Source organism: Pagrus pagrus, assembly GCF_965226575.1.
Source record: "Pagrus pagrus genome assembly, chromosome: 19".
NCBI lineage: Eukaryota > Metazoa > Chordata > Actinopteri > Spariformes > Sparidae > Pagrus > Pagrus pagrus.
In genome coordinates this window covers 25,686,841-25,707,311 of record NC_140203.1, presented here as the reverse complement: position 1 = coordinate 25,707,311, position 20,471 = coordinate 25,686,841, and the positions used below count along the sequence as shown (strand labels likewise).

Sequence of the window (20,471 nt, the reverse complement as noted above, 5' to 3'; positions counted from 1 at the left end):
TGTCTTTTGCTTATATCTCCATGCAGTTTAATGTATTAATCTAAGCTCTGTTCTTCTTTTTGTTGTCTCATCAGATGTTGGTTTTAAAGTTGGAAGAAACTCAGGAATGTCCTACTTTGTGCTGCAGATCCATTATGGAGACGTCACTGCTTTCAGAGGTAAATCCTAATGACATCTAAAGAACTAACATTTGTGTTTCAAAGACGATTTATGTAATCAGTTATATCACTCCAATGAAGGTCTGGAAAAATTGTGAAAAAAAAGAAAAGTGTTTTAAAGTAATCTGAAATACTACAGCAAGAGGTTTCACAGCTTCGAAAATGTTAGGGGGGAAATAGACAACTTTTTAATCTTCCTCCCTCCCGTTTCTGTGTAGTTTTACTGATAGCAACATGGCTACTGCTATAAACACCTGGGTTGTATTAATAAGTAGGCAGGTGTTGTTACTTTCTGATAGAGTAGAAAGAATTCTGGCTTTGAACCTCTCATGTCCTAGCAGTAAGGGGAATCTCATATCAGCAGGGGACTTTGATACAGGACAGGACCTCGCCATCTGGTGAAAGCTGTCCGTTCAGTCTTCTTTTACCTCGGTTGCTATCACTCTCCCTCTTCACCTTTTTCGCCTCGTCCTGTTTTGGTTGCACAATGGCAGTTTGGTTGCACAAATTGCAGCACAAAGGAAGTGCGTCCACTTCCTTTGTGCTGCAATTTGTACTTTCTTTGACCAAATAGCATAGCAAAATTTAGGTAAACTGATCTAAATGCCGATTGTGTCATTTTTCCACAGCCATTACACTGTTCAGTATTATTACTATTAACTTCAGAATAATGAGTTAAAGCAAAATAGTTGTCCATTGCCAGTAAGTACGCAAGTAGGAACAAAATGTTGAGGTGTTGTGTAATAATTTGTCCCTCAGACAATGTGAATGTTTGATTGCTGAAAAATAATATATTGGTTAAGTAAGCATCCATGCAGAAGAAGAAAAAAAAAAGGAGAGAGAGACAGTTAGGAGTAGGACCAAAAATATACTACATTGTGCTCAGTATGATTGTATATTACATTAAGGGTCTTTTATTAGGAACACCTGTACAGCGTAATGAAATCCAATACAACAGCCCTACAATAAAACGTACCATAATGAGCCTCATACTGTTGCTGGCACAGTATGAGAGATGTGTTGTTCAACTTAAGGGTCTACTTTGTTGTGGCTTTGAATTGGATGGTATCACGTTAAAAAGATGTTCTAACTAGAAATGTTATACTTCTGATTCTTAATTGAAAATCTATCAAAAAATTAGCTTTCAATTTCAACTACCGATAACATGGGAAATGTTTATTGTTGTTTTGTTTATTGTATTGATTTCCTTGAGAAAAGGGTTTACTCTCGGGGGAAGAACTGAACTGAACTGATAATATTACCAGAGATCTTCTATTGTTTTGTTTGGGAAGAGGGCTACCAGCATGAAGTCAAACTGTTATTGTAAAATACTTACCTTTTTAAAGAAGATTTGAAAATGTAAATGAGTCAGGACATGAAAACAATGATCCCTTTTATCTTTTCAAATTCAGATGCGATAGTCTATCAATGGTATAGCTGCCTATTTCCATCATACCTTTCTCTTCTGTTTTTGTAATTGTAAATGTCAGCTTTGGTGATTGTAGTGCTCATAATGAAAATGAATGTAGCAGTTTTATTTTGTTGTATTTTGTTTTGTTCTGCAGACCATCATAGAGATTGTTCAGGAGTTGCCTTAAGAATGACATCCAAACCGTAAGTATTTACTTAAAAGAATTGAATTTTCTGTTGAATGCTGAAAGGAATCTTAGTCAGAACTGTAAAACTTGGTGCCTGTTTAGGCAGGAAAAAAGAGTGGCACAGTGTTAAGCTTGTTCTCTCTGAGACTACTGTATGTGTGTTTCCTCTGAAGTACCAGGAAGAATATGCAATAGATACTTTGCCAAAAAAATATAGCTAGTAAATATCACAGGTCAGATTATTCCAAATATGACCAAAACAGCATTCTTACCCTCTTAACTGTGGCTCTCATCAAAGGCAGCCTTTCATTGCTGGCATATACCTGCTCATGTCTGTGGACACAGTTATCCTTCCAGGGAAAAGAGGTAGGTTTGGTATATTTTTTTCAAGATGTAAATTTGTGGCCTTTTGTGCTATTTGGCACCAGTTTGCTACAGTTTCTGAGTGCAACATAAAGACAAATCCCAGCTCTGTAACAATTTGTCAGACAAAACTCATAACGTCTTAACAATGTTAAGTCTTGAAAAGTTGTATCGAAGTAAACATGTATGTAACGCTGTGATCATACCTTCTCACTGAAGTTACATAGTACAGAAACAAGTGATAGGGGGGTGGACTGGACCTTCGTACAGGTAGCTCTGAAGCCTTTGCTGGGGGTATTCAGACTGTGGGCAGTATTATCAAATGAGCCTCAACCTTTTGTTAGAAGGAGGCCAAAATGTAATTGGCTCGCTGAATCCCATGTTGTCTGACCTAGAGAGCTCATAAGAAATTGACAAGGATGTCTTATTTCACAGTTTGTGGGTTGGTAGGTACTCCAGATACCCAAATGTATGTGTACAAACCCTGAAAATAATATTTCCCCTTTAAGCTCAACATACTTTGCTAACCCACTAAGCGTGCTTTGTAGTACAGCCCTCTATTGTTGTCAGTGAAAGCCCACATGTTGACCTATAATGTGATTTGGCCAGTGTGTATTTATTTGATTCAGGCAAGGCTCTTGTCTGAATATTTGTGTTGAGTAAGTGCCAACACTTGTGCATTTGCCTTATTTTCCACATGGTCCATATTCAAATGTTGCTCTTGGAATGCATAGAAGTATAGGAGTGATAGAAAAGGAACTGTACAGTACAGATTGGGCCTGTTTTGACATTCCTCTTTTTTGTTAGTGACAAATGCAGACATCGCCTGTGATTACACTTCATATCCCATCTACCCGTTTGCCTTCAGGACCCACACACACCACCTTGGTGAGTTATATCAGATAATTCAGCAGATTGTTTCAGAGTAACTTTTATCAGTATCTGTGGTAGTCTGAATGACTGTTTTTATAACAGGTAAAGTGGTCAGTGGCTACAGGATCCGAGACGGGAAGTGGAGCCTGATTGGGAGACAGTCCCCTCAGCTACCACAGGTACTTGTTCACATGAGATGTCCGTTATGTGGCATACACATTTTCACTGTCTCTGGTTTGAGTCCAGCCTGGGACCTGGGTTATGTGTCATACCCATCTCTCTTCTCACTTCCTCTCTGCTTCTTCACCATCAATAAAAAAAAAAAAAATAGACAGAAACCCAGTCCAGGCCTTACTCTAACACCATGTCATAACAGGAGCAGCAGATTCAGTATTCCAACCATTGACGAAGGATGTATTGTAGAGCTCAAAGTCCAACTCACAAACACTAAAGTTTTGTGCATAAAACTGAAGAATATGGACAATTAGTCAATCAACAGGAAGTCAAAGTAACAATTTAGCATTTTTGAGAATTATATACAGTATATTTTCTTTCTTGCAAAGAGTAAAGATGAGCTGATCAATAACACTCCATTTGCAAAATGTGAAGCTGGAGCCTACCAGCCAGTGCCAGCTTAGAGTCATAACTGGAAACTTGGGAAACAGCTAGCCTATCAACATGTAAAACAGGCCTTCGCTTTGGGCAGACCGGTGGCTCTACCTGCATTATAAAGGTATCAGCATGCAGTAAAGCTAAACTCCACCTTCCTTGGCCCAGATCACAGTGGCTCCCAAAAGAAGGATGTTAATGCAAAACAGTGGCACTCCTACTGTTGTTTTCCCCTGTTGTAGAGTTTCTCCACTGGCACACTTGGCCAACTCATCACTGTCCCCTTCTCCCCCTCAAATCATGTCTGTGCAGGAAAGAGAATTTCCAGCTGCTCCTTTGACTACCACACAAGACACGCGTGTCATTAGTTAAGAACACACCTCCAAGCAGGTAGCCCTGTACACAAAGACCGTATCCCAAATTCCTTCCTTATTTACAGACCACCACCGGATTTAGATCAGATCAGAGCCAAGCCGAGGTGATAAAAACCTGTGTCTACTGCAGAGTCAATTGACCCGGATGTTAATGCTGAGTTTACACATTCACATTGCATACAAAAGCCTCATCTTAGCAGGTTTAAGTGGGATTTTTGACCAGTGGAAAAGGGGTATTGGTCTGTTCCTATTGGGCAGCCTTTTGTTTACCAAATTATTTTTACCAACAATGTATAGTTATGGGTACAAGGGTATCACGACTGTGTCCCAGTTTTTTATGCAACATCTCCAAAGCTTACTAATTACTACTTTGTATCCCCAAATTGTCCCCTGTTTGACATGTGTTCCCTTTGGACAGAGCCAGCTTAGCTGTTTCTCCTGTGTCCACACTGTTTTCTAAGCTAAGCTAACTGGCTGTTAGCTCAAGCTTCATATTTAACAAATGGGTATGACGGGTTGCTATCAATCTTACTCTGGCAAGAAAGTGCACAAGTGTATTTCCCAAAATGCGGAACTATTTCTTCAATCAACAATTTGTATAATTTATTTTAAAGCAGTTATTAAGCAAAATGCCAAATATTTACTGGTTCCAGCTTTGTGTATCATTGTGTTGTACCATTAGAATTCTAATCTCTTTTCATTCTAAACCCAATTAAAGCCACACTGCAGTGGTATATCTCATTTCTTTTTGTTTTTCATTGTCAGAAACATAACTTTCCTTAAAAAGCGGAATACATTCCTAGTTTTCTCCAGCTTCAAGAGCTACATCATCTCACCAAAAGTCACAAGTCAGATTTCCATTTTCAGCACATGGCTTGAGGTCCAGTCTGCATATTCTTCTGACATTCTGAATGTTTTGTGAACTTTTATTATGTGATGCTTGCCCAGTTGTATCACCTAATGTAATTGTGGCACTACAGTAACATAAAATAAAAAATAAAAGCTTATAGCCAGAGCTCCCCCATGGTATCCTTCATCCTTTTTTGTTTAGTTCATTTGCCCCTTCTTAACCTCTTCATTTCATCCTTTCTTTCTCTCCTCTGCAGTCATATTTGCCATTTTCCTTTCCTCTTTCCTGTCATGTTTCCTTTTTGCCACCTCGTATACTGTCTGTGCTCAAGGCTGGCGACAGTATGTGACCCACCTTAACTCAGATGCCTGCCTTTAGTGCAAGGTAGCAGTGAAAATGTGTAATCTATAATCCAATCTAATAATTTGAAAAAGTGGGTCAGACTTGTTGTGACTTTAACGTCTGAATTCAACAAGGAATATATTGATCACAACCGTCTTTGAAGTTCTGTTGAGTCATTGCCCAGCAGTGACTGTGTTTTCTCTCCAGGCTTTCTATCCAGCAAATAAGGAGGTGAATGTGAAGTACGGTGACACCGTTGCAGCCAGATGTGTGTTTACTGGCGAGGGCAGAAACTCCAAAACTTATATTGGGTGAGTTTTGTTTAAAACCCAATATTCCTAATGCATTTTTAATTTAAATTTTTAATTTAAACTGCACTGAAGAGGAAGTCTGCAGTAACTGAAAAGTACCTTTTCATTATCAATGGTTCTACACAAGGATCTTCTCTGACAACTTCAGTAATAGATGAGCTTTTGTTTGCTCCCTTGTGACTGTCTTTGTATTGAAATACAGCTTACAGACATGTATCTGTAGTGTGTAAGACAGGCTCTGTGGTTATCACACAGTGGTTAACAGTCTGTTCTCTTCTGCCACACCCTCATTTCTTTATACCAAGGCTGGAGATATGCTCGCATTAAATTACAGGTTTGCATGTGCATGAGGGCTGCCACACATATCCTGTGTGTTTGGAGTACTGGCTGTGCACGTCCTCAGTAATTAACACCACATAAATGCACATGAACTGGAGGGCCATGGGCGATGGGAGAAAAATCCTTTTGAAAGAAGTGTGTGTGTGTGTGTGTGTGTGTGTGTGTGTGTGTGTGAGTGTGAGTGTGTGTGTGTGTGTGTGTGAGTTATGTAGCGTTCATTTGAAAATTCTGGTGGTGTTTCTTCTCATCATTGTCCCATTGGCAGAACAAGATAAACATACAGTGTATACCATTGTCAAGTTCTGCTTAATTAGGGGCCATACATATCTGTGATGGCACTGCTGTTGCTTTTTCTTCCATTATCTCAGCATTAACACAATATTAACCTTTAGCTTCGCTGTGGTCCTTTTTTAAATCATACAAATCCATGAGTTCTATTCAGTCAGGGTTCTATGGTGTGGCCTCTAGTCGTATCCTCCAATAACATGTGTAGTACACAGGCAAACATGTGAACACTAACAGTCACAATGGAGCTGGTTATCTATGTGACCACATTGCTAAAAATGAAGGATATCTCCAGCCTTAATGTCTGATTGCTCATGCAGGCTTACAACTTTTTAAATTCTGAACCTCATTGTTCAATTGTTGCTGAATATTGCCAATTTATCAGAAAGACTCTAAAGCTAACAATGGACAGTAGTCAGAGTATGAAAATATATTTGGCAGTTTGTAGAGAATGTCTCAATGACTCAGATATAGCACCACTCCTCACTGTTAATACAAAGATCATCTGCCTGTTTGTGAGTGATACATTCATCCCTTTTTGTTTTTTCTGCAGTGGTACCTCTGATGATGAAATGTGCAATTTCTACATTATGTACTACATGGACAGCAAACATGCCATCCCATACATGAACTGCATGGAGACTGGCTCCAAAGAGCTTTTTCAGCATATTCCAGCTGAGGCAAATGTTCCCATCGCTGTCAGTCCAGGTGATATGAACTCTATGATGCATATGGGAAGCTCAGCAGGTACAAAGGAATTAAATATTCTTCATATTGCATACCAAAGTTATTCAATTTAGAATTTAACTGTTTGTTTTTTTTGGGCAACACTTTCATGTCACTTCATTTTACGGGTCCTCATCTGTCATGATAAGTAGGTGGTAATTACAAAATAACAATTATCAGAATAATTACCTCAAAATTAATTGAAAATTACCCCAACGTGATTTAATGATCATATTCTAAAATGTAATCTAGTTAAAAATGAAGCTGCAACAACTCACTTCAATTTGTTGGCCTGCTGAGGGGAAGTTAGACAGACACAGAGTTGGGTAGAATTACTTTTTAAAGTACCTTGTTCTGTTACAAGATTACTACCATTAAAAAGTAACTTGTTGCTTTGCAGCATTACCTAGTGAGAAAAGTACTTTTGTGTTACCAAAAATGAAAACCCCTTTGTGATTCCTTGCGCATGTTGTTACTCACATTGTCCAGAGGATGCATGGCTTCCTTTAAATTGATTGACTCTACAGATATTGAATAGGCTTTTCTACAACCCATTATCTGTGTCTCTGCAGGCAGGGCCGTAGCCACCATTGAGGACACCAAGGTCATGTCCTCGTATTTTTTCCTTAAGTTTCGTTTCATTAAAACCGAAAGTAAACACGGTCGTGACGTGACTGTAGGTCTATTTTTAGAACAGCAATTAAATGAATCGGAGCAAAGATGCAACGTAGTGGTAAGAGGCTGCATCAATCCAAGTTAGCATTTGTTGCAGCAAGAAAGGCAGAGGATGATCAGGCAAAGATGAGGAAAGGTGAGAATTGTAATAAGCTAAGAGAATGAGAAAAATAGTGAACAAGCCTACAGATGCAACAGATAGAGATGCTAAACTGTAGCCTATAGGCTGAAAAATGAAAGGACATGCAATGATTCAGAATATTTTAAGGCCATGTTCAGTCACAGTATGAATTATCCATCAATAATATTATTTGGATGTTTGGATGGATAAGTAATAATGTGACTAAACATGGCATTAAAATATTAGGTCAAATTATAGTTATCATGACTCAGTAGTATACTTAGACTTTTCATTTTAAAAATTCAACAGAGGATGAGACAGGAGAGAGAGATGAAGAGGTTGAAGGGACAGAGACAGGAGGAGAGGAGAGGAGAGAGAAAGAGCAGGAGAAGGAACCAGTGAGATGCATATGGAGTCAGGTCCAGGAGGTGCAAGCCCATTATCAGCCCATGACCCAGCTACCCAGCTCTCTGTGTACCACAAATGTGTTTCACCCAACACTGGACAGAAACTAGCTGGAAATCAAAATCGCATGATCAGCCTATGAATTAATTATTATTATTAAATAGTATTCCGGTAATGATTGCATCTATTTGGGGATAATTAAAAGAATTTTCAAATACCTAGGTTGTATAACCACCTACCACACCAGCTACTTACCATGAAATTCCTGGTCCTTAAAATGAAGTGTTATTATTAAGTTCTCTTTCACTTTTCACACCTTTCTTCATGCATGTCTCCTTTTCTTGTTTCATGTCCATTTTCAAAAAGAACCTGTCTCTCTCTCACTGAAATTTGTTTTTATCCTAAAGATCATCAAGAGAAGTCGTCGTTGGATACTAACAAAGCAGAGCAGGTTCTGGATCAGGGTGAGTTCAAGGACAATGATCTCCACCGTCTGCACACTTTTTTTTTTTTTCTTTTTTTTGCACTACAAAAACTTATCAACAATCAGACTGAATTCAAACCCATTTCACTACTACTGTATTATTCAGGCTGTTATTGCCCTTTTAGTACTCATTTCCTGTTGCATTTACTAGTGACTGATATGTCCAGCCTCTGACATCATCATGGGTCAACAATTAATGTGTGTCAACCAACGTCCAGTTAGTATGGATTCACAGAGCATACACAGTTTTGCATATCATATAACGGTTAGATAAACCATATTGTACAACATATTGTGTCCTAATTTAAAATGTAAGATTTCTGTGTCGCAAAATAAGTAACTTCCTTAGAGTCCATTGTTTTCCAGGACATTACGGCTGTTTAATTTCTTTTTCTTTATTTTTTTATTAATTTTTCCAATCGAGGCACACAAGAATTATAAAAGACAGTGTCTGATCACCCCTAAATTCAAATCAGTCCACTTTGGTCATCCACTGGTAATTTTCTATGGTAAATACTATGGTCTATGGACTATGCATTTACAACATACAAGCGCTTTACAACAGCTGTCACATTCATCCATTCACACACACATTCATACACTGATGGCAGAGGCTGCCATGCAATGCATATTTTATTACAGCATGCAGCCACCCTGCTCATCAGGAGCAATTTGGGTTTCAGTATCTTGCTCAAGGATACTTCAACACGCATCCAGGGCAGCCAGGAAATCGAGCCAGCGACCTTACTGAACCCTTACTGAGTAGCCTCAAAAATGTCTACACTGATGAACAATTAACAATCCGTGCCAAGCACACACTGCACTCTGAAAAATGGATATTGATGACCTGTTACTGCTGTGTGTTGCACAAAGAAACAAAAAAGGAAAAACCCCAGAAGTATATGTTTTTCTTACAAAACTATTCAAAGATGAGTCAGTTACAGGTGTAAACCAATATTATAATCACTCCTGTGGGAGTGAGAATTTTAAAAGCATCAATAGGTTGGTTTAAAAACGTGCTTTTGGCTCTAAAGTCAAAATTATTTCTCTGCAAAGTTTAGAGTTTGGGGTTTTGGGTTCTTGCAATGTTCACTTGATTAGTCAGTGAAATTTGTGAGACACCCCCGCTTACACAGGAATAAAAACAACTTGCCCCAAAGAGATAAGTTGTTGTTCATGCCAAAAACATTTATCAAGAACAAATACAGATCACAGCTCTTTAGTTGAAGATGATCTTCATGTGGCAATCGCCAACATAAAACCAAGAATACAGTTGCTTTGTTCAAATAACCAGGCCCAGCCATCCCACTTAAAAGTGTGAAAACAAGCTAAACAGCTAACCTTGCCCCGTATTACTTTGAACACACAGTGAACATGATTCCAGTGACAAAGCAATATCAGTTACTATAGCCGTTGATGTTTAGTGTTCCCACAGTCACACAGAGAGTAGCCAGATCTCATTTTAGAGTCCTTAAATGATTTTAGCTAATACGAGCTATCGGTAACACCTCACAGATATTTGTTTTTATTTGCTTTATTTAAATAAAACAGAGAACCACTATGCTGTACTGATTGTACTATTTCCATTCTGCAAAAAAGCTGAAATCCAACTAATGACCAGAGTCCTGTAGTGGTCCAGGTTTCAGGGGTCCAATCCCCAACATGTTATTTACTAGGGGTGGGGGAAAAAATCGATTCACATAAGAATCGCGATTCTAATCATCCACGATTCTGAATCGATTCATAAACTTTAAAAATCAATTCTGAGAGAAAAAGGCAGCTGGCCTAAGCTTTTATTTAGGCAATTTCATTTATGCAAGTTTTTTCTTACACAGTAAGTAAGTTTTTATTTGTTTAGCGTGAATAAATGTTACCTTGTTTAATGTTTGCCTTTGTGTGATTACATCATTGGAATCAGTTTGTTTAAAAATCACATTATCTTAAACAAACTGTAGTGTTTTGATGCCATAATTTGCCTTAACACACTATGCACTGTATCAATTTTTGAATCGAGAATCAATTCTGAATCGAACCGTGACCCTAAGAATCGGAATCGAATCGAATTGTGAGACACCCAAAGATTCACACCCCTATTATTTACCTTATTTATGTGACAGTGAAGCCAGATTCTTAGAACCTCTCCGATTTTATATTTTTCAATATTTCACAAACAAAAAAATGGAAAATGAAAATCTTAATTATACATTGTGAAGACAATTTTCTTTCTTTTTTCTTTTCTTTTTTTTTAAATGAAAAAAATGAACTGGTAAGCGTTACCCTGACAGAGTTAAGATATATTTTATATAAGGGTCAATTTGGAAAATGTGCTGACTTTGTTATTTTTGTGGCCTCGGCTAGTGTTTCATGCTCTCGCTTACTGTGCTCTTTAAGTAGCATATTTGATCTGCTGCTGATGGTTTTGACTCCAGAGAGACTCCCTCAAGAGAATGTGCAGTGTTTTTTGGTCGTTTGCCTTAGTCCTTACCTACTGTATCTGCTGTGGCTTCACTCAGATCAACCTGTTGTTCTCTGTGTATTATCCCTGTCTTTCTCCTCTCTGTCTGTATGCTGTGTGTGTGTGTGTGTGTGTGTGTGTGTGTGTGTGTGTGTGTGTGTGTGTGTGTGTGTGTGTGTGTGTGTGTGTGTGTGTGTGTGTGTGTGTGTGTGTGTGTGTGTGTGTGTGTGTGTGTGTGTGTGTAAGGAGTGTGATACATAACGTACAATGTGTAGGAGGAGTGACCATCCATGGCAGTGTAGTTGCATAACCCATTGTAGCCTTATGCATGGTATCTTCAGCTGTTGAGTCAGAGTGCTATTCTATTGTATATGTATACACGTTGAAATGCTGACCATGATTTGAGCCCCACTACTGTATGCATTAGCTCTGTCACCACTGCTGAGACAGTGCTAGCTACCTTCAATGAATGTCTACACAAAAACTGGCAGCATATAGTAATATTACTGGGTTGTTTACAAAGTTTAAAAAAGATTTTAAAAAGACTGGTGGTGCATGTGTACATCATAAAACCAAACCAAATATCAATACTTTATCTGAGTTCTTCACTCCAAAGGAATAAACAGAACAACGACTGGGTCTAAATGAAAATATTTATTAACTGATTGAATACAAACCAATGAATGAAATGAAATCATTTGTCATCAAATATGAATATTTAACATACACAAACAATCAAGGTGATGATTGTGAATTGGAATAATGAATAGGGAATGGTGGAAGAAATAATCTGTCCAATACGGACACTGATAACTGATGCTGAATGAGGATGCAAAATTTAGACGTTGAATTACTGTCAGTATTGTTGTTGTTGTTGTTTCGAAATCAACCGAGTCACGAGCAGTTATAGAAGATGGTTCGTGCCTACTTTGAGCAGTGGAGGCCGTTGCACGAGATGAGCTTGGTCAGAACCCACAGCATTGGATGCGGTGGTCAGAAACCTGTATCCCTGAGGCGACATGTGGCTGCCAGGTGACAAATTCTACCTGGGCTGTCTTCTGCAGTTGTTTGACAGGGGAAGTCTGCCAGCAGAGTTTTTCACTAGAGGTAGCTTAGTAGTGATTGTGTAGGTGCCAGGGCAGATGTGCAGTCTGCATGGATCTCTCTCTGGTGGGTTGATGGCAAAAATTGTTATCGGCTTTGCAGGATAACTTTTGAAAGACTTGGCGCTGGCTGAACGACACAAAACTTTCAAAGTCCTCAACAAAAGCCACGATGAAGTATAAAACTTATAATAAAGTGGCAATAAAATCAGTTAGGTGTTAAACTTGGCCACAAAAATAGAAATTAAAGCTCATGCCGAAAACTCACAGGACAAAAGCAAAATACTACAAAAGGCACAAAAGAGCAAAAAGAGTAGGAAAGTAAGAAGAGAAAAACAAAATAACAAGAACATAGCAAGAGCATTAAAAGGGTTACAGGAGAATAACAAGCGGATGGAAACCACGTTGTCAGTTGTTTTTATCAAGGACTCTCCTGTCCTTTCTCTCCTCACCTGTCCTCCCCTTTCCTTGTCTAAGGTGGTAGAGAGGCCAGTAACTTTCTGAAACTTAAATTTTTTAAAACTTTAAAAACCTGTAGTGGATAAGAAAAAGAACAATAAATCCATCAGTGAAATTATTCACTGAATCATACATGTCAATATAGTGAGAACTCCCATTTTGCCAAAAAATACACTTCAAAGTTTTCATTATATAGGCCATATTATGAGTCTAGACGGACAGAGTTGTAAACTGCAACTTGACTGGTGCATGAAGCCAGTAATTCTAATACTGATTTTTAATATTGCAACACCAAATCTTATGAAAAAAGATCGTATGAGCCTTCTCAAAAATATAAGTGCATCCTTTCAACTGACCATCTGAAATATCTTTGTAGAAGAAATAACAATCTATGCAAAAGGTTGCACTGTACTGTAGTTTATCATTTTAGTGACCAGCTTTAAACTGCATGACTTGTCATTCCTGTCCTTTCTTCTCTGCGTTGATTTCCTACTGGCTAACACCTTTCCTTCTTTAGAGCCAACTCTTCGCTGTCCCATAGAATGGGTCCACAGCTTAGCCTTATTTTCTGCTTGGCAGTGTCTACCACTAAAGGCTGTGTAGCAGACAAGAAATATTTGTTGTATTTTATCTTTTCGATAACTCTGTCCCAATGAAATATTTCACCAACCTTCCTTTGAACACCTTTTTTTGCCCAGTGCACCAAGACATTGCCTGCAGCCTATAGTCTCTTTGTCCTTTATTTGCACTCTTTCCTGTCCTTTGTCTGTCTTTCTGTCTGTCTGTGCAGGTGACCTCTATTCTCTTATGTCCAAGCTGCTAGGCCAGAGCAAGGACGTAGTTCACATTCATAAGTACAACCCCAGCAAGACAGCCCAGGCTGAGTTGGTGGCTCAGATGGATAGCTTAATGCAAAAGAAAGACTTGGGATCTCTCAATGCCAGACTAGACTTCCAAACCAGGGAGCATCCTGTCTTGGCGAGGGACAGAGTCCACAAATTCCATCAGCTTGAGGCCACGGCCAAGCCGGCAAGAAGCAAGGTGCTAGCTGAAGGACAAGGTGGGTCCTGAATGCTATTTTATTGTTGTCATTGACACTGAAAACATCCCCCCCCCCCTTTTTTTTTTTTTGAGTGGTCCAATATTCTTAAACTATTACATATACTCAGTATACTGTATATGTTTGGACACCACTTCAGCTTATTTATTTTGCCATAAGGGGTAAATTAGGTAAAAAAAATTCTGTTTCTGGTCTGAGATCTGTACAGTGTTAACTGTCACCGAATTTTTAGTCGTAATTTTGTATTTTACAGTTTTTAAATCAATCTCAAAATAGATGTATAGAATAGTAAGCACACCTTATTATTAGATCAGGGCGTTATTGTGAGGAAAAAATCTTCCACATTACTTTTTCTCTCTGGCTGTTGTGTTGCCTCCTCACTTCTGTCTCAGTTTTTCTCGATCCCTTTCTCTGCTGTCCCTCATGAATATGTTACTCAAACTGGTCGACACCAACTTTACATCGTTTCAACACTGTTTTTTCCAGTCTAAGTCATTTATCTGCCTCAGGGAAACAACTGACACCCATGTGTGTTTTGGCTTTAGTGCAAAGAGTTTGCTTGTTTACAAGGCACCCTGTGGAGTTTTCTTATACACAATACAGTTAGGTTTGCATTCAGAGTTGCTCACCGAAACACATCCTTGGCCCCACAGTATTTAGACGGTCTAAAGCGCAGCACGCTAGTGTGTTTAGGGTGTATCCAAGTCCATTTTGCTAGTTAAACGTCAGATAATCTGGGCGCAATGTGCGCCGCATGGCGCAAAGAAGTGTATTTAGATTCTGAATTAGTCATGAGTGTTTTTTGGGCGGAACATAAATCAACCAATCGAGTGTCGTCTCCCATTCCCTTTAAGAGCCAGGTGCGCCAGGACCAGCACATATTAACCAGTGGCTCTCGTCTTGGCTGAGGCAAAGGGATGTGGTCCTCGGCTGCTGGACCCCCTGCCCCACCGTTTCACAATCATCTGTCCCATCAACAACTCTGTTTGACTGCATATGAAAAAATACACTGATAATAAACCGATGAGGAGGAGGAGGAGGAGGAGGAGGAGCACTGCAGCGTCGCTCTGTGTGTGCGCTGATCTCAGTACATGGATCAGACAGGACGGGTCATAAAAAGTATCATCCTGATCAATAACTGGTGGGATGAGAAATATGTCCTTAATGAGGAAAATATTAATGACATTACCTGCAGCGATCCTCCAGCAGTGGCAGCACCAGAGCTTTTCTTTTGCTGGTGCTTTGGGGTTGCTCGACTTTTCAGTGAAAGTGCTCTGAAATTTAGGCTTTCCCATTAATGTGCCAATAGCTACAGTTTAATTTCTATTCCAACACCCCTGACACGCATACACACGTGTACATACGCAGTACGGCTCCTTGACTGTTAAACACAACATGAACACACCTCTGAATATACAATTTTGCACAATTATGCTACAGACACAGTTTGTCTAATCAACAGTATTCTGTCCCATATATGATAAAATAATATATATTTAAATATATATATATATATTCATTACATTTATAAGCACAGAGAAAAAAACAATCATGCACTTACCATAAGACTTAATAACAAAACAATGCATCTGGTGTTGTGGTTGAGTGCGAAGGCATCAATGATTTTGTTGCTGTCCAGGGCCCTTGGTCGCTCAGTGTTTGTAGCCAACAGTGCCAGGTAACTGGTTTGAGAGTCCCCACTGCTGTTCCTCAAGTCGTTTTTCAAATGATGCAGACAAGAAAAACGGGAGCTGTCAGAGGTTTGCATATCAGTCTGCACAAGTCTGTAAATACGTCTGTATGGCTTCATGAGGGATAGGAACTCCTGAGTGCTGGTGATAGTGTGTCCCTGTTCTTCCTTTCTTTGCAGTAGCCGGCGAGCCTGGTACAGCTCTGCAGATAAGCTTTCCTCACCCATGAGCAGTACGCACTGTTTGTCTAGAAACTATATGTGTTTGGAGCTTAGGGCTGCACACCTGAGTACATCATTTGCCTCTGTTGAAAAGCGCAGTTTCATCTCCATTCACAGCCTGTCTTTAACAGGATAGAAAGAGTGCGTTTTCAGGTCATCCATGCTGTCTAAGTGTGCTCTTTCACAACAGAACCTACCAGATATCGTGCTGTTTGGACCTGCCTTCTCTCTTGTAGTGAAGTTTGTCTTTCAATTCCTGTGTTTGCTCATTGGCATTCTGCTTGCTTTCTTATTTCTTTCCTTTTTTCATCTGTGCGCTTTTCTGAGATAGCAGTGATTATAGACTGGGCCAGACCGGACCACAGAAATGTTCTTGGGGGTGCTGTGGCTGTGCTGGGGGTAGCTATAGCACCCCAAGCCCCTTCTCTGCGCTGCTGATGTCCTCCAGCAGCAGAAACAATGCATATCTGTACATTAACATACACATTTGTGCACATGGAACAGCTGATGAACTTATTTGATTTATTAAAACTCCTGACTCGTTTCCTTGGGAGAGTTTATAACTACAGCTTTTAGTTTTGTTGATTAAATGTGCCACAGTATTTGTCACAGTGACATGACTTTGTTCATGGAAATGTTTAAAATCATTTTTTTAATAATAATTTAGACCAGCTTTTTGTTGGTCTATGGCGCTGTCTCTTTCTGCTGCCTCAAGATAGTAATCCGCCATCAGTGCACCTGACCACACGTCACTGTAAGACCAACACACCCAGGGGCGCACAGGTGGGTGCAGGTACATTTGCTATTTACACAACGTGGGCGCTGGGTGTGAAATGACAACCGCGTTCAATCTGAAACTAGCAATGACACTTGTGCTGCGCTGTGCGGCGCTTTGCTCCGTTTCTACTGGTTTCCTTCCTCATAAAATATTTGCAAAACCAGTGTTTCATAAAAGACAGAATCTGTCTTTAGATTAAAGGTTGAAGTCCCTTTAAGTCTACGTAAGCACATGGCACATTTTTTCGGTAGAAGAAAACCTGACCTGACCTAAAGATACAAAGAAATTGATTTTTTGTTAAAATAAATAAATAAATAAAATAAAAAATAAAAATTTGTATATATTGTTTAGCATTTTTCATTTCAGCTCATCTTTGATGGCGTCTCATCTTCATCATCATTGTCTTAGTCATGTATAAAGAGGTTTGTTGACAATCATATTCATCATAGTTTTCACTCACAAAATTGGAAGATGGTATAACATCTCCTGTGTGACCAGGGATACACTGATCAGCCACAACATTAAAACCCCTGACAGATGAAGTTAATAACATTGTTCACCTTGTTACAATGCAAAGTTGTACTTGAAAACCTTGACACATTCCACTCATTGAAACACCACCGCAGGCCAAGTGCAGCCCTTCACCACAGTGGCACTCCCGGATGCCCCCCTAATCAAGAAAAAATGCCCTTTCACACTACAAAAACTGCTCAGGCATGGCATGTAAAAGAGCTCAAGCTCCCTTAACCTCAAGCAGCCAATTGAGACAATTTGGATCAATAATTGCACTGCTTCACGCTGGGAAAGGGCACAGCATAACTGATTTCTGTGTCCTTGCAAAATAGTTGGTCCTGCAGCTTGTGTCACCATGTTAACTGCTGAGATCTGAGAATGCAGCAACATGGCAAAAAAGAAAAAAATAAGTTAGATAAAGAAACATGTCCCTCCATATGAAAATACCTGCCCTTTTAGTGCAGTTGTTAAAATATAATCAATAAGACACAATGCACTCAGCTCACACTTAGACCTAAAGGTAGTAATAGGGACAGAGTCTCTCTTCAAAGAGAGGCTTATTGGATACCCCTCCTAGATTCCCTCATTCTTAATGGATGAATTATGAGATTTCATATGCTTGTTTCTTATGATGTAAATATGAACTCTGGTGTTGTTGTGATTTTTTATGTTACATATATTGTGAGATTCTGTGCTTGAAAAGATTGTGGCTCCCCCTGTTGGTATGTGTTTGTGCTATTTGCAAGTACCTATAAGTACATCACCTGTGTGTATTGATTTTAAAATTGCCAGACTACACACTGAAGAAGGGTGGCTTGCCCAAAACATCCGTGTAGCAATGTTAAATAGTAAAAAGGGAGTTTTGTTCTTGTCTTTCATATTAGTTTATGTGCACTTGTCAAGAAATGTGTATCTAAGGCTGGAAAATGCCAGTAAATTAAAAGTAAGGCAACATGAAAGTAACCAAACAGACTACATTAACTTTTGGTGCAGATCCGGATAAAGGGAAGGATCCAGGAACTTTAACATTTTGAGGCATTTTTCCATATTTTCATTCATTTGTGTGTGTGTGTGTGTGTGTGTGTGTGTGTGTGTGTGTGTGTGTGTGTGTGTGTGTGTGTGTGTGTGTGTGTGTGTGTGTGTGTTGTAGACTACCATTTGGAACAAGTCTCAGCTTGGCCACAGAGTTCTCTGCAGCTGGGTCAGGTCTCAGGACTTGCCCTCGACACAGATTCTAACTTGGTCATTTTCCACAGAGGTGACCACCGCTGGGGGGCAGAGTAAGTCGCTTTCACTCATGATATGACATTTTCTTTTGATATGGGGCTTTTGCCAGTCCACAAAACTGGAAAAAACGTCTCTATGATGTTTTAATGTATGATGAAATTTGTTCATATGGAGAGCTCAATCGCACCACCTCTTTCAGCTGTCCATTTAATTACATATAATTCTGCAGACAGCGCACATTTCCTCATCTTTAGGCCTCTTGCCAATGGTGGGCCACAGTCAGCCCATTCTGACTACCAAGGTGTCAAATCCAGCAGCCTGGTCAGTGGCCCTAAGCTTATAAGTTTGACACTGTAGGTATCACTCTAGCATCACCCTTACCCAAACCCTACATTACATAAACAAGTATCACACTTTAATTACTCAACTTAAGTGACATACTGAAGTCACTAACAAAATGTGAGGTACGAGACTGAACAAAGTTATTTTAACCAAAAGCATGATCTTTTCCTCGCCCTAACCAAGTAGTGTTAGTGCCTAAACCTAACCAAACCGAGAGTCAGCAAGCATTATTTTTAGTCTAAGTCTAACCAGACCTTGCATATTATGTATTATTGCTAACTTGACTGCAGAGCCCTTCACATGTGAAACTGACACTAGAGGGTAGGAGTGGGTAAAAAAAAAATGGATTAACATAGAATCGCAAGTCTTATCTCCCACGATTCAGAATCTGTTCACAGTTGTCAAAAATCGTTAGTGTTAAGTAGTAGCGTGTTGACAGAATGAAAAAGGCGGAACTAAAAACTATTTACAGCGCTTACACACAAGAGTTATCTTGAAGTTCATCTTCAATTGAGGCAGCAGTTACAAGCGTTTCTCTTATTTAATGACTGAATAATTACCTTTGCAAGATGAACATTAAGTAGGCCACATGTTTGAGATTCCTTTTATGCCACGAGACATTACGACGAAACGTTAATGGAGAGGAGCAGCGGTTAGCAGTAACAAACAAGACCAGCTGACAACTGCTAACAAGTTAACAAACACACACCACAGCACTCAACACGTTAAACTAACTCTGTGGTGAAGAAAATTACGCTGTTCAGTCTGTTTTACATCAAAAACTAGACTGCTTCTACTCAGCGTCTTGTACAATGATGGACCTCCCAGATCTAACAGTGCAGCAGAGAGGCTGCTCTCACTGCTGGACTTTTAATTTACAACGTTAATAACACAGCAGAGCACACCCCCTTATTTTGTTATCCACATACAGGCATGCATGCTTTCAAATTCATTAATTAATGCTGTCAACTTTTTAAAATAAAAAGTCTGCAGATCATTTATCTTAATTTCCAGTTGTGTTTCATATTATACTTCAGCAGATTAAGGACACCAATAAATTGGTTTAGCACACAATAAAGCAGCAAAAGACTAAAAATAAGGCCCCTGTTGTTATTCATTCAATGGATAATTAATTTTGAATTGAGAAACATTTTGAATCGAAAATCTATTTAAAAATCGGACACCTAAAGATCGAAATCGAAATCAAATCATGAGATGCCAAAGATTCCCAGCACTAGAGAGATATGAAGAGTGTCATAGTTTGACCGTTTGACCCTTAAAGCCACTGACCAAGCTGCTGTATTTGAGTTGGAATTGAGAACGTGTTGCCACAGTATCTAAATATTTGCTCACTGACAATGGCTACTAATCTTTCAGAAAGTGACTTTGATAGTAAGATGTTACTCTTGCAAACACACAGCAGCTGACGGTCAGTGGATGGCTGAGCAGTTAGGAGTAGGTTCCGATTGCAGCTGGTTGGATTTAAGGAAAAATCATTTCACTCTCTGTGTAGAACTATGAACCACATTGGCTTCTTTTTCCCCCAGCTCTTTTAACAGCAAGGCAAGATACCAGCAGAGGTCCCTAGGTCCTATTCAGCAGTCCACTATTTTGGTTGTAGACCCAGACAAAGGCAACATCCTAAAGGCTTCTGGCAGAAACATGTAAGTTATAGTGTACTTTAGTTTTATATAGTATAGTACTGAGAATGAACACATACAACCAAGTTGTATATCCTGTATTCCAACCAAAGAGAAAACTGTCTTGAAATGATGCATTTCTCTGATGTTGCAGGTTTTACTTGCCTCATGGAATAACTACAGACAAGGAGAATAATTACTGGGTCACTGATGTGGCTCTTCATCAGGTAAGCTGCAGGTGCTGAAATTAAGGTGTTACTGATTAAATTGCTCTTTAAAGTCAACTTTAGATGACGGTCTGTTAAAGAAGTATTACACTGCTGGAAAGATGGTCCATGCATAAAACTGAGCTGTCTATGCAGTAGAAAGACACAAATACTCATGAAATTGGTGCTAAATGACCAGAGAACAGAGGAAAAGGGCTGTGGTATTCCCTTTTGCTCAAAAGTTAGAAAACCTACAAGAACCG

General features: G+C 39.3%; 1 protein-coding gene across 3 annotated transcripts in view; it reads left to right on the top strand.

The window, feature by feature from the left end:
- pam (peptidylglycine alpha-amidating monooxygenase) overlaps positions 1-20,471 on the top strand; it is a 43,950-nt gene that overhangs the window by 8,495 nt on the left and 14,984 nt on the right. For 2 of the 3 annotated variants that reach the window (XM_084383305.1, XM_084383306.1), the window contains exons 8-19: positions 75-158; positions 1,724-1,772; positions 2,055-2,122; positions 2,927-3,007; positions 3,095-3,171; positions 5,375-5,478; positions 6,656-6,849; positions 8,437-8,493; positions 13,321-13,590; positions 17,944-18,073; positions 19,910-20,026; positions 20,157-20,229. In XM_084383305.1, coding sequence (XP_084239431.1) covers positions 75-158; positions 1,724-1,772; positions 2,055-2,122; positions 2,927-3,007; positions 3,095-3,171; positions 5,375-5,478; positions 6,656-6,849; positions 8,437-8,493; positions 13,321-13,590; positions 17,944-18,073; positions 19,910-20,026; positions 20,157-20,229 — 1,304 coding nt within the window. The remainder of the gene's footprint in view (positions 1-74; positions 159-1,723; positions 1,773-2,054; positions 2,123-2,926; positions 3,008-3,094; positions 3,172-5,374; positions 5,479-6,655; positions 6,850-8,436; positions 8,494-13,320; positions 13,591-17,943; positions 18,074-19,909; positions 20,027-20,156; positions 20,230-20,471) is intronic. The other variant, XM_084383307.1, reaches the window with a different exon arrangement.